Source organism: Atta colombica, unplaced genomic scaffold (genome assembly GCF_001594045.1).
Source record: "Atta colombica isolate Treedump-2 unplaced genomic scaffold, Acol1.0 scaffold210, whole genome shotgun sequence".
In the NCBI taxonomy this organism is placed as follows: domain Eukaryota; kingdom Metazoa; phylum Arthropoda; class Insecta; order Hymenoptera; family Formicidae; genus Atta; species Atta colombica.
The window spans coordinates 1,743,930-1,757,185 of NW_017259306.1; the positions used below are offsets into that span (position 1 = coordinate 1,743,930).

Sequence of the window (13,256 nt, forward strand, 5' to 3'; positions counted from 1 at the left end):
TATTAATATATATATAAATAAACTCCTTAATTACAGGAAAAACTTTACGTAATTCGTGTTCGTCGATATTTAATTTTCATTAATTAATATGATACCTAGAGCTCGTAAAACACGTCCATCTCCCTCCGAATTCACCGAGCGAATGCTGAAGTGATGACGTAGTCAACCTCCTTTGTTTCGCCACGCGCCATTTAGATACGTAACTATTGCATATAAAAAATATTCACGATTTATCCAATTATTCATATTTTACATTTTGACAAACGTATATCATCGTACATTTCGCGCTTTGCTTTGTGGCATCTCTGGCACTTGTTCAATCATATTTTACTTGCATAGTTTTTTAAACATAATTAATAATTATTCGCACGGAATATTTTTGACATTCCAACATTATATCAATTTTCTTTACATTATATCATTATTCTTTTCAATGTTTCTCTCATATCTAAATAAAGATTAATATTCCATATATAAATTTATATAAGATACGTACAAATTTTCTTAATATCGCGAAACAATTTGCGTTAAATTAATACAGTTTTAGCGAAAAATATTAATATTCTCTGGTGTATATATAATTAATAGTAATAGTAGAGGTCTTTATTGCACGGTTTTTGCTTTATTTCTTAGATTTGTTATTATCGATACGATGATTTCAATACCAATTTCATATTGTTTCAACGTTTAATTAACAATCATTTCTTGTTAGGTAATTAACAATTTATTCGTAAAGAATAAAAACTTATTTCTTAAAAAATGTTTCTTAAAATTATACCAAAAAGATATGTATTAATTATAGAAGATATATCATCTGAAAAATAAACAAAAATTAAAAATTATATTGTTTGGATGCTTAAAAAGCATTATTCGCACAGTCAAAAAATTTAGTTTCTAAAATCAGGAATACATGCGAAGCTCGTTTGTTTTATGTTAGAACGGAATGTATTCATTGTATAAAATTGTTAATTAATGTTTATTTTCTATAAATAAGATTTTTTAAATAAATTTCCTTGTATACTTTTTGCTCTCACTGTATATATAGAATACAGGAATTACAAATCACTGTTTTATTTCAATTAATATCATATTTTTAATACATAGTACTTATAATTCAATAAATCTCGCATTGTATTAGGTGTAGTAAAAAGAAATCCATTATTTTTCCATTCAATTTCATGCAAAAATAATGGATTTCTTTTTACTACACCTAATATATATTGCATTGTGAATTTAAATGTACAATTTACTGCAATATCCACTTTTTTGCAGTGCTTTTGATGGAAATAAATCGCATTAGTGTAGTCTGCCGAATTCGCTATAATAGAAATTTCAATAATTTATTTCTATCAGAGGCAGAAAAAAATGGATATTGCAGTAAATTGTATATTTAAATTATATAGTTTACATCCATTTCTTCAGAGGCCAGTAGTGCGCGGGATATTTTGCGGTTATAGGAAAAAGCTCTCATATCCTCTCTCAGCTCTCTCAGGTTTCTGTCTGATGTGATAAATTGTGAAATCGATTGATAAAATAATATTTATTTATGTATTTAAGGATAGGAAACAATTATTAAAAATAATTATGTGGTTGGCTAAGATGTAAAAGAAAAATACAAAGACAAGCAAAATTATTGGAAAATTTTAAACTTAAATAACCTACAAATAACCTACAAAACGATGTCTGCAGAAGAAAATTTTGAACAGGTGTTTACTTTTATTATTTTTCTTACATAAATTTAAGTTTCATTATTATATTTATGAATATAAATAATATTATATACATTATAAATTTGTAATATAAATAAAACCGAATACATTGTGAATTTCCTGTGAAAACACTAATTAACATTATAAAATAAAATTAATTTACATTATATATTTTTCTAAATATAGTTTATAGATGATTAATTAAAAGAAGTAAATATATTTTTCTAAAAAAAAGTCCATTCAGGGAATACTTTATAATTTTATATAATATAATAATAAGTTTTTGTAAATAATTGGAAATCAATTATTTATTATATTTTTATATTTTTCTCGCTATATACTTATACTGGTTATGTTGACAGTTTGAGGATGAAGAGGCAGAAATTCCAATTGGTGGGACTTTGCCTGGAGGAAGAAAACGGCTCTTCTCCAAGGAACTGCGCTGCATGATGTATGGTTTCGGCGACGACCAGAATCCTTATACAGAAAGCGTTGACTTGTTGGAGGATTTGGTTATCGAATTCATAACAGAGATGACACATCGAGCCATGGAGATTGGACGCACAGGACGAGTTCAAGTAGAAGATATTGTATTTTTAGGTAAGAGAATTTTATATTTAATTCATATTAAAAAATATTCTTAATTCTTCTGGTGGTAAAGAGAGTCGGATGTAATCTCCAGCTTTGTCTACTTTACAGAATCCATGCACTTTAACAAAAGAAGTTTCATAATATATATTATTCTTTTAAAAACTTCTTTTTATCTATTTTGTTATATTGATTAGATGAAATATGAACAAAGTAACATCCAGAGTTGGATTCAATCCGACTTTTTTGGATATCTTGAGAATTCACCTTATTATAAAAGGAGATACCTAAATATTTAAATAAATATGTAAAATAAATAAATTCTAAGCTTTCTGTTTCTTATAGAAGAGATATTTTTAATATATTATTTTTTCCAGTTTATAATTTATTAATTTGTTTATAGTTTATGTTTCTTACTTGCAGTAAGAAAGGATTCCAGGAAATATGCCAGGGTGAAAGATCTTTTAACAATGAACGAGGAACTTAAGAAAGCAAGAAAGGCTTTTGACGAGGTTAAATATGCAGGTACTGTCAAAGATTAACATATGATTGTAATGTTATATCCATCAACGAGAGAGAATGTAAAATTTGAATGCATATAAGTTTGTATTAATCTACTTGAATCATTTGTTTAATTAATTAAATTTATTTAATTAATCTTTCAAATCAGCATGTTCAATTTGCAAGTAGTATTAATGCAGTCTGTTTGGTTACATAATTGCTCCGCATATACATCTCGAGCAAAGCAATTGTTTTTGATTAATTACATTTATTGCTGGGATAACGTCGCTTTAGTTTGCAATAACATTATATAATTGTTTGCAGATAGACACTTTATTACTATCTTTTGTTACAGATAAATAGCCAAATTTTTTTATGTTCCTAAATATAAACTGCTCAACTATACAAAAAAAAGCAGTAGATAAAATATTTTTTAATAAATAAATAATAAAATATTAAAATAATTTTACACTACTGCAAAATATGTTAATTGATAAGAACATAATGAAAAGGAGAAAATATCATTTTTGAGAAATGCCTTTTTTATATCATACAACAGCAAAACAAGTTTTTTTGTTAACTCTTCGGAAAATTTTATACATATATATTTATAATTTTATATATATATATGCTTTATTTGTACATTAATACCTTCAATAAAGTTACATTATATTTCACAGAATAATATACACTGTACGTTTAATACAAATACAACTCTTCGTAAAATATATTTTCGTATTTTCATTTTTGCACAACAAAATAATTATTATACTATTATTAATACTATTATACTATTATTATATTATCATTTAAATTACGGACTATGTTTCATTCAAAGATTATATTTTTATTTTAACTTTGTAACATGATTTTTTTGCATGGTTTGGTATGATTCAGCATGTACAGTGTTTGCATGTAGATTTTCTTTATTTATTTTTTATGTGTGCCGTTATTAGCTACCATTTTCGAATCAAGCGATTCTGCAGTTATTTTACAACATCACGAACGGCCTGTTTTGCTGACAGAATAACATCATTGAGTCCCACACCTTGATAAGAAGAACCGCACAATGCCAGAGGAATATGGTGCGCGGAAATATAATCGTGGATGCGTTTTACACGGGCATTATGACCCACGACGTGCTGCGGAATACAATCCTTGAGAACGGCAACGTTGTATGCGATTGGTTCCTCTTCGATTTGTAAGATATTCTTGGTGTGACTAATCGCCGTCGTTAACAATTGTTCTTTCGATGGATTTGGCCCAAAATATTTCTCGAACCACGCACCTCCCATCATCACCGTCAATACCTAAATCATAGTCATATTTTATATGTTAATTTATTATCATTGAAAAATATTTTTTTTACATGTTGCATAATTTATAATTCTCACAGTGTTGTATATACATAAAAATAAAAGTTATATTAGAAATGAAAATTGAATCTTACTGTGAGTGAATTAACTAAAAAATTAACAGCCATAGAAATGAGCAAACAGTAAAATTGTTTGGAGATATGCATACTGTGGAAGATCCAGGGAATACGCAAGAGTCAAAGATTACACCTAGCAGAGGTAGATTTTCTTTTGGTGGAACGAGGAAGCCGAATGCTTGCAAAGGTAATACATCTCCCTGGAATTCAAGATTAACTACTCCGACCGTCACGGTAGGTATTGCTTTCAATTCCGCCGACAGTCTAGGATGTTGTTCTTGCAACAGCTCAGCCAAGTCCTTTGCACATAAGCTTGAAATAACGCGCGAACATTCCTGAAGATCGCCATTAACTGACAGTTCTATGCGATCTGATTTAAATGTAAGTTTTTCACACTTTTTCTCGGTCTGTACCATCACTCCTCGACTCTTTACATAATCAGCTAGAGTCAAAGGTAATTGCTCAAGTCCTCCTTGTAAGCCCCATGCCATCCAATGTTCGTTTTGCGCTCTCTTCGCCAAGGTCGATGATCTTACTGCAAGCTTTATGTCCGCGTTATTCTTCGCTGTATTATCCTTATCTTTCGATTTTGAAAAAAACTTTTTCAATTGTTTTACTACCAAGCCTTTCACTATAGAGCCATGTTTCTGTTCCGCCTCAAACAGTGATTTGAGTAGAAAATTGACGCTTATCTCACGTGCGTCTCCCGCACAGATCCCACAGATCATAGGGCTGATGCAATTATCTGCAATATCCTGACCCAATCTCCTCTGAACGAAGCTGTGAATGCTTTCATCCTCCTTAGATACTTTAGGAGCCCTCAAATCCGTCCATATGCGATTTATCAAGGGACGATCTAGCAACGAGACTGTCTTGAAGATACCTTTTAAGGTATTTGGTAGAACATGCAATGCCTTATCCATGTAAATCAATCGATTCTTTGCCACAGAATGATTCAGATCGGCATGAATTAATTTATCATTTAATTGTAGATCCTCTACCAAATTAAGGGTGTTTTTTCCAGGTAAACCAAATGCTCTTATAGTTCTTGGCCCTTGTTCGAAAATCGCTCCACTTGGTGAGCTTCTGCTACGTATCCACCCACCCAAGCGACTAGAAGCCTCCAGTAAAATGATAGACGAAAGTCTTGCATCCTTAACAGCATAATATGCTGCTGACAGTCCTGATATGCCACCTCCTAGTATTACTGTCATTTCAATAGTCCAACAAAATAAATAATCTTAATACAATAATCAGCAGTTAGCACAATATTAAGTGATTAACAAATAGAACTTTACAATATTTTATTATATAAATACATATTTATATGTAAATATTTATTATTATTGTATAAAATAAGAAACAACTTTGTCGAAATAAAATAAACTCATGCTAAATCATCTGTAGAATAATGATGTATTTAGTGCGTCTTATAGAAGTGTTACTGAAAAAATAACAGAAACAACGATAAAATAATTAATTTTTATAAAGTTTTTAAAAAGGCGCTTTAGAGATAACTAAGGTTATGTTTAACAAACAGAAACACGTGCGAAATGCGAGATCGCTCCTTTTAACTGTATCATTATGCTTATCTTTTTGCTTCACTTTCTATTTTCGCTCCCTTTAAATCAAATTTCTAAATGAAATGCAATTGTTTTTTCTCAAATAAAACATTCTATAAAAAAATCACAGCTATAATACGTAAGAAGACTTGTGTGACTGTCAATGTCTGCACTCTGCAGCGCATTTGATTCATCTGCTATCGAATATTTCCAGATACAAATTTTATTTATTTATGCATCATGTCTCGCAATTGTGTGACACTTCGATTAACAAGAAAAATAAGAGTGAAAAATATTGAAAGAAATATCAGTTTATCATACAAAAAATGTAATAGAATATCTATCATTCGTGAGGGGAAAAACCCGTCATTAATAAATTCGTACAAGTATTTGTGCTAAATAATCGATTGATACAATCTATATAGATTCTATTATATTTTTCTTTTGTTAATATAATTTTAAATAAAACGTTTTATAAGTTCTATATTTAAATAATACTTTTCCAATGTAATAATTTAAATAATAATTTAATATCCTATCTTTTTTTCATATCTTTTGTTATTTGAAAAAATTTCAAAAAAAATCACCGGGGAAGATAGAGGTTCTTTCCCAGCGATTTTAATTTCCCGGGAAAATAATATTAATTCCAATAATCAGTTAATCACGATGCACGAGTTGTACCTAAGCTATGGTCAAAGTCTCGCTACAAATGCTTTGAAGCGTTTGCTGGACCAATTAGAAGAAAGAATTTTGCAAACTGACCAATTAAAAAAACGTTTGCAACATCGACGTTGACTATATCCCTAGACACACAAAGTCACACGACGTCGTTGAATATACAACATGCACTCGTATGAGCGAGGATTGGTGGTCTCTCATGGCTCTGGAATTGACCATTGATTGACGTCGCCGTGTCACCCGTTTCGTGAGATGTTGCAACAGTAGAGTGAGTAAACGTGAACAAACGCCAGTCAGCAAAGAAAACTGCACTCTATATGTGTACATGGAGTGTGATGAGTGCAAGCTTACTTCACACAAGTCTACGGATCATTCCTCGCGACTCACGACAAAGTCATCGCGGATCGACCTCGTTTTCTTAGAATCTTTCCGACGCTTCCCGCGCGCCGACCTTTAACTAGCCCGGAAGTCGAATCGAGCCGAATATTCTCGTCGCGTGTTTTCCGAGATACAGTGTACACGGTATTCTCTTTGATTCTCGTGTTATTTGAGTTGATCGACAAAAGAACAAGAACGGAGACGACGAGGACAAGGACGAGAGGTGCGAGATGCACCGGCATTAATCGACGGAAAGGTCGCGTCTTGGGTCGATGAGACCGAACGACGGGAAAGGATAGCAGAATCAGGCACGTCGGTATGCAGAACAACGACAGCGAGAAGACGCACACCGCCACGGATCGCGACGACGAGGCGTCGAATAGCGACGGCGTCGCCGAGGAAGCCGTCGGAGATCGCGACGATGAGGCGCCGAGTCACGACGGCGCTGAAGAGACATCCGCGGATCACGAGAGTGACGATCCGGATTGTGGCGAGGGTACCGTCGTGAAACCCACTGTCGACGACGAGGATCCGAATCGCGACACCGAACAAGTCGCTGACGTTACCAGCACGGATCGCGATGATAGGGATCGCAAGGATACGCGGAAATCCGTATCGAAAAAGGGAGACTGTGTTTGGACCATGTATCTCCCATCCACCTCGGGGAAGGAGACGCTGGCCGTTTCAAACAATAATTACGGCTGCGAACACTACAAGCGAAAATCCAAATTCGTGGTAAGTTCGAGGATGATCTGATGTTTTGTGACATCTTCAAGTGGATTATCGGATGTTTATTTATAAAATCTAATAATTTAGCTCTTGTTAAATGTTAAAGAAGTAGTATATTGAATTTTACTTTACGCATTATCCTGGATTAGTACAGCTTTAAAAAAGGCACTTCATATAAAATATCTAAATGCTGTGTTATAATTAACTTTGACAATGAAACATAACACATGTATATTCTGTTAAATCATGTAATAATATTATTGGATGTCTTAATTGTTTAAAATATTTACATATTCTTATATCTAACTTTGCAAAAAATCTAATAATTTAACTTAAAAAATGTTCAAGAAATAGTCATATGAATTTGTATCACTTGCATTGTAATAGATTAATATATATCAAAAAGACTGCTCTATATAAAGTATCTAAATATAGTGATAATAAATAATAATAATCAACTTTGACAATGAAATAATACATTTATATATACATGTTAAATAATGTAATCAATATTGAGAATTCGTTTAAAATATTTATATATATATATATATATATATATATATACTTTTATATTATAATTTTATTAATTTCATGTATAACAACCTTCTTTAGTATACACTAATCTAATATAATGCAAGTGACTGAATTTGCTATTAAAAAGTCTAAAATTGATTTTTATTGTAAAATAGGATATAAAACATTTTATTATAGGTTTTTTAAGAAAAGAATATTCTAATTTAAATACCACTTAAATAGAATTTAAATGTCGAGTAATGTCTATTTTGATTTATGACTATTAACAACTAATCTTGAGAATCTTATCTTTTTATTTCCTTTTATATATATAAATTCTTATATAAATAATGAATGTAATAATAATAAAAAGTGTATATTTTGTTTCTCAATGAATTGATTTTCTTTCCATATTTAATCTATTACAGACTCCATGCTGCAATAAGGTGTATACCTGTCGGTTTTGTCACGACGAGCAGGAGGCACACACAGTGAATAGGAAAGAAGTTACAGAATTAATATGCGTTCTTTGTGATACTCGTCAATCTGTTCAAGCTACTTGTCAAAATTGTCATTGTCAATTTGGCAAATATACATGCCTAGAATGCAATCTTTTTGATGACGAGGATAAGAATCAGTATCATTGCGACGGATGCGGAATATGTAGAGTCGGTGGTCGTGACAAATTCTTTCACTGTGCTAAATGCAACATGTGCTTGCCCATCCAGTTACAAAATGGGCATACAGTAAGAATATATATAACGCAAAATGCATGTTTGCGTGATAAAAGTATTGTATATATTCTATTCAAAATACACAGAATAATTGAGCGCTATTATTATATGCAGTTTGCAGTTATTATATAAACGTTATTAAAATAAATTTTGTTTTACAGTGCATAGAAAATGTATCGCATTCCAATTGTCCCGTGTGTCTGGAAGACATTCACACGAGTCGTATACCATGTCACATTCCCGATTGTGGACATCTGCTTCACCGTATGTGTTTTGAGGAATTATTGAACTCGGGACATTACGCTTGCCCGTCTTGTCAGGTGTCACTCTTAGACATGACGGATTTGTGGAAATATCTGGACGCGGAAGTGTCGCTGACACCAATGCCGGAGGAATATAACGACTGTAAAACCGATATCTTATGTAAAGACTGCCACGAGGTCAAATCTACTTCTTCATATTGTACATATATCCCAAATGCTGAGGCGTGGAAAATAATTAAAAGATATTAATGGCAAGATACCTGTTATTTCAGGAATCTACGGTAAAGTTTCACATCGTCGGATTGAAGTGCTTAAACTGTGGTAGCTACAATACCTGTAGGATAAAAGGTTCTCCTTGTTCAGGTGACGATCAATTGCTAATTGATTATTTTATATGGACGATTATGTGAATTTTCAATAATTTCACACAGATCCCGATGCTCTGAATGAAGCAGCTGGTATTACAGAAGAGAAAGAAGGATCGTAAAACCAAAGTTCGGAATATTATCCGAAATTATCCAACGATCGTGGAAGGAATATACTATAATAGTAATGATAGGAGAGTATTTGTATTTTAGAATTTTATCTTTATTTCATCTTTTTTGTAGCAAATTGCACTTTTTTGCCTTCGTAGTACCTTTCGATCAAAAATAGTATTTTTTTGTTTAACCGAAGTTAAACCATAGTAAAAATTAAATATTTGTTAAATGTGTGTGACCACTAATATTATCAAAACTAATGCATAATATGCTTTCGATGAATGATTTTATGACACGCTGTAGCACAATCACAGAGATTCAGTATAATTTTGTTATAACATAATTATATTAACAAAAAATATTTCTACAAAATGGTTTGTTTATTAAATTGTTAATTTAATTACAACATCAATTGTTAGAAACAACAGTTGATGAAGCGATCAACATGAGAATATTTTGCAGATAATCCATTTTTTGCACACATTATGTTTATGAAGATGTCGATTTTTTTATATTTTTATTGTTTTTATCTTATATAGACAGGATATTCCAGAATTATCGCGCAATATTTCAGGTATAGTTGATAAATTCGTAATCGAGTTTTGTAACAAAAAACTATGTTGATATATTTCACTTTGTTGTATTTTTCAATTTCCAACAATAAATATTTTTGTAATTATAACTTATACATTCCTTTTTACAGCTCAAAAGTAGCTGTGATTATTGCACATTTCTAGGAAAAAATTGAATCCAAATTGTTCCAAAATTATCGATGAAAATTCTGTGCGATATTTGGATATTCTGCACATTTTCTACGTCTGGCTACATTTATTTTCAAAATAGCAACTGCATTAATTAGCTACTAATTATGCCTAAGAAAATAATTGTGAAATGGTACATGTGTGTGCGTGTATGTGCGTGTGTGTGTGTGTGCGTGTGTTGAAAGATAAAAAAAATAATATGAAATATCTTCAAATTTTTCATATTAAACAGTATAGCACGGTGTCACCCTATTGTGAGTAAAATTATATGCTCTACATATAACATTCTATACTAATTTTTCGTAAATCATATCTACAAAATCTTATCATTAACAGTGAATACATATGAATAATAATTCATATATATCTAGTATCCTTGTCATATGAACTGGCCTAATTTGATTGTACTCTAACAACACATTACAAGTTGATGATGAAACAAGAGAAACATGCATGTATTATGTAGAAACAAGAGCCTGATAAATTTCCGTTCATAAATCGATTGGAAGTTTCCAGCTTTCCTTACACATTCTATTTTATTTAGGAAAAGATCTCATTTAGTCGTAATCTAGTCGCAGAAGATTGAGCATATATTATTGCTCATACTATGATTTTTCTCGGTAAGTGTGAATGTTTTGTACAAATGGCTGCGTTTAAGAGAAAAAGCAGTTTTGCAACTGTTGTAAAATTCTTTAATATATTTGGTTTATTCATTAGTACAAAATATATAACGTATACTATATTATATCGAGTAAAGCTTTCCTCAGAGAGGACGTTTTAAAATATAGTAGACAGTAAAGAACTAAATAAAATCACATTTAAAAATTTTACAACAGTTGTAAAGCTGTTCTATCTGCAGTTATTGAATCCATTGGGTGGCACACACTACTGCAATAAAATATATCAATGTAGTGAATATAATTAGAGAAAAGTACTTTTTCGTTGAATAATGCTAGGATATTATGTATGTATCAATGCATTTCGATGTGCATATATTGAATTTGCATTTCTCCCAAGAAAAGCATTTCTCTAGCAGCTAATATAATATACCTTTAATAAATCTGTGTAATCTAGTGTAATTGTATACATATGCAATATCTAGGTGGAATACTCGAACAATCATGGCATTAATTATGAATATGCTATCTTGTCATGTTTGATAAAAAAAAATTTCTAATTACCAAATAGTTGCTGTCAAATATAGCTCATATACTTTATGATAAACGTTTTAAAACATTCGATAAGCATGACGGTTTTGTTTAAAGCTGAGATTTGATATAGTTTCGTGTAATTATTTTAAATCCTGAAAGTCAAATATCATTGGAGATGCAATTTTTCAAAATTTAAGCAAATCGATATCAGTAGCTTCAACTTCATTCCATTTATTGCACTTTAGTGAATATTAGTAATATTTTAATGACATTTTTAGTGATGTTTTAGTGATATTACAGTGATATTTTTAATAAATATTGAGCGGTCTTTAAAAATTATAGATTTTTTAAATATAAATGTTATAAAAATTAAACATGGATGCAAAAATATGGAATATTTTTTTAGACTGCTTGATATATTATGTTATATTGTTATATTATGTTATGTTGTTATAATTCTATACATTAGTAATTAATAATTGTCATATTCATTAATGTTTTTCATTTATTATACATATACATATATATATGTATATGTGTATCGTGTGTATGTGTGTGTGTGTGTGTGTGTATGTGTGTGTGTTTTTAGGAATAATATTAATGAATGCTATGATAATTACATTTAATTGTATAATATTGCTGTTCCATTGAAACAACTTTATTGATGTTAAATGTTAAATTTACCTGTTTAGGATCTATCAACAGGTTAAAGACATCTTGTGTTTGTGTCTAAATCAGCATTAAAAAAAACTTTGTGACACAGAACGATATATGTAGATTCTATTGTGATTATTATCACGATTTTATTCACTTGTAAATTAAATATGAATTACAAAGGCTCTTTGTACATAATGGTTGCAATAATGATTTTGTTTTATATTACGTATAATATACTATTGTGTATCAAATAAATTAATTATATAATTTTATTGTTTTAACTTTCCCATATAAAAGAGAGAGAAGAGAAAGAGAAGATGATACGAAGTGATACTTGCATGAAAGAAAAAAATATAAATAAGTTTTATAGATATTCGCGTTTATTCTCTCTCTTTCAGATATCTGCATTAAAATCTCATCATGATGAGGAAATGGAAGCAGGATTTTGATGCGATTTTATTCTATGAAGGAATGATTTCCGTCTGCCAGATATCTCCCAGAAATCGCCTCTGGTATAAACATAATGTCACGAAATAAATAACGATGTTTAATTATCTAACGAGTTTAACTCATTTTCCCTCCAATTCCAAATATGCAAACTGAAATCATTCTCTCACAAGGATGGAGTTTATAGGAAAAATTGTAAATAAAATTACAAAATTATATATAGTAGCCTACTTATTATCCAATATGTGGACGCGAAAGATTTATTATTGTATTCGTATTACACCTTGATGAGAATGGCGCGACAGAATAAAGTCGATAAAGTGCAACAACCCCCGTAATTTCAGATGGAAATTCGGCTGCACTGTGGTTTTATATGTTACGTGTAAGCGAATTCAACAAATTGCACTCGACGCGTCCAAAATTATCGACGGTATCTACAACGACGCATAACTTCGTACAACGACGAGAAATCATCTTAACCCTACAATGCGCACATGGGTGTATAGAAAAATTTGTATAGAACCTAATCTCTTTTTTATCTTTTATACAGAACTAATTTATTAATTCACATTTTCAGTACTCTTTCGATAGTACCCTATTCAGAAGTGGATCCAGGAATCCAACTTAAAAAAGAAAACTAGCATATATAAAATTGGATATATATATATATATAT

At 30.7% G+C, this 13,256-nt stretch overlaps 3 protein-coding genes across 6 annotated transcripts; 2 read left to right on the forward strand and 1 right to left on the reverse strand.

Annotated features, from left to right (window-relative positions):
- The first annotated feature begins 1,600 nt into the window (after positions 1-1,600).
- LOC108687644 (transcription initiation factor TFIID subunit 13) lies at positions 1,601-3,889 on the forward strand. Of its 3 annotated transcripts, none has more exons than XM_018193528.1 (4): positions 1,601-1,706; positions 2,072-2,309; positions 2,721-2,822; positions 3,824-3,889. In XM_018193528.1, exons 1-4 carry the CDS (start codon positions 1,680-1,682, stop codon positions 3,826-3,828), a joined length of 372 nt encoding a protein of 123 aa, XP_018049017.1. In that variant the 5' UTR covers positions 1,601-1,679; the 3' UTR covers positions 3,829-3,889. The 3 variants fall into 3 exon arrangements, with proteins under 3 accessions (XP_018049017.1, XP_018049016.1, XP_018049015.1); XM_018193527.1 differs by lacking the exon at positions 3,824-3,889 and adding an exon at positions 3,154-3,207; XM_018193526.1 differs by lacking the exon at positions 3,824-3,889 and having other exon boundaries at positions 2,721-2,839.
- On the reverse strand, positions 3,682-5,491 carry LOC108687643 (protoporphyrinogen oxidase). The gene is made up of 2 exons (XM_018193525.1): positions 4,323-5,491; positions 3,682-4,108 (listed from the first exon to the last, which is right to left on the reverse strand). The coding sequence occupies exons 1-2, from the start codon at positions 5,442-5,444 to the stop codon at positions 3,785-3,787; spliced, it is 1,446 nt and encodes a 481-aa protein (XP_018049014.1). The 5' UTR covers positions 5,445-5,491; the 3' UTR covers positions 3,682-3,784.
- Positions 5,492-6,649: 1,158 nt separating this feature from the next.
- Positions 6,650-9,644, forward strand: LOC108687664 (RING finger and CHY zinc finger domain-containing protein 1). 2 transcript variants are annotated; one of them, XM_018193565.1, is made up of 5 exons: positions 6,650-7,583; positions 8,519-8,836; positions 8,986-9,264; positions 9,360-9,450; positions 9,519-9,644. In XM_018193565.1, the coding sequence occupies exons 1-5, from the start codon at positions 7,167-7,169 to the stop codon at positions 9,572-9,574; spliced, it is 1,161 nt and encodes a 386-aa protein (XP_018049054.1). In that variant the 5' UTR covers positions 6,650-7,166; the 3' UTR covers positions 9,575-9,644. The 2 variants fall into 2 exon arrangements, with proteins under 2 accessions (XP_018049054.1, XP_018049055.1); XM_018193566.1 differs by lacking the exon at positions 9,519-9,644 and having other exon boundaries at positions 8,986-9,286; positions 9,360-9,398.
- Positions 9,645-13,256: the final 3,612 nt, after the last annotated feature.

Excerpts from the sequence above, each read along its gene's own strand:
- LOC108687644 (XM_018193526.1), top strand. The coding sequence starts at position 1,680 with ATGTCTGCAGAAGAAAATTTTGAACAG. Across the intron at positions 1,707-2,071 it reads CAGAAGAAAATTTTGAACAG|TTTGAGGATGAAGAGGCAGA; the intron begins GTGTTTACTTTT and ends TTATGTTGACAG. Across the intron at positions 2,310-2,720 it reads AGAAGATATTGTATTTTTAG|TAAGAAAGGATTCCAGGAAA; the intron begins GTAAGAGAATTT and ends TCTTACTTGCAG.
- LOC108687664 (XM_018193565.1), top strand. The coding sequence starts at position 7,167 with ATGCAGAACAACGACAGCGAGAAGACGCACACCGCCACGGATCGCGAC. Across the intron at positions 8,837-8,985 it reads AGTTACAAAATGGGCATACA|TGCATAGAAAATGTATCGCA; the intron begins GTAAGAATATAT and ends TTTGTTTTACAG. Across the intron at positions 9,265-9,359 it reads TATGTAAAGACTGCCACGAG|GAATCTACGGTAAAGTTTCA; the intron begins GTCAAATCTACT and ends CTGTTATTTCAG.
- LOC108687643 (XM_018193525.1), bottom strand. The coding sequence starts at position 5,444 with ATGACAGTAATACTAGGAGGTGGCATATCAGGACTGTCAGCAGCATAT. Across the intron at positions 4,109-4,322 it reads TATTCCCTGGATCTTCCACA|GTATTGACGGTGATGATGGG; the intron begins GTATGCATATCT and ends ACTATGATTTAG.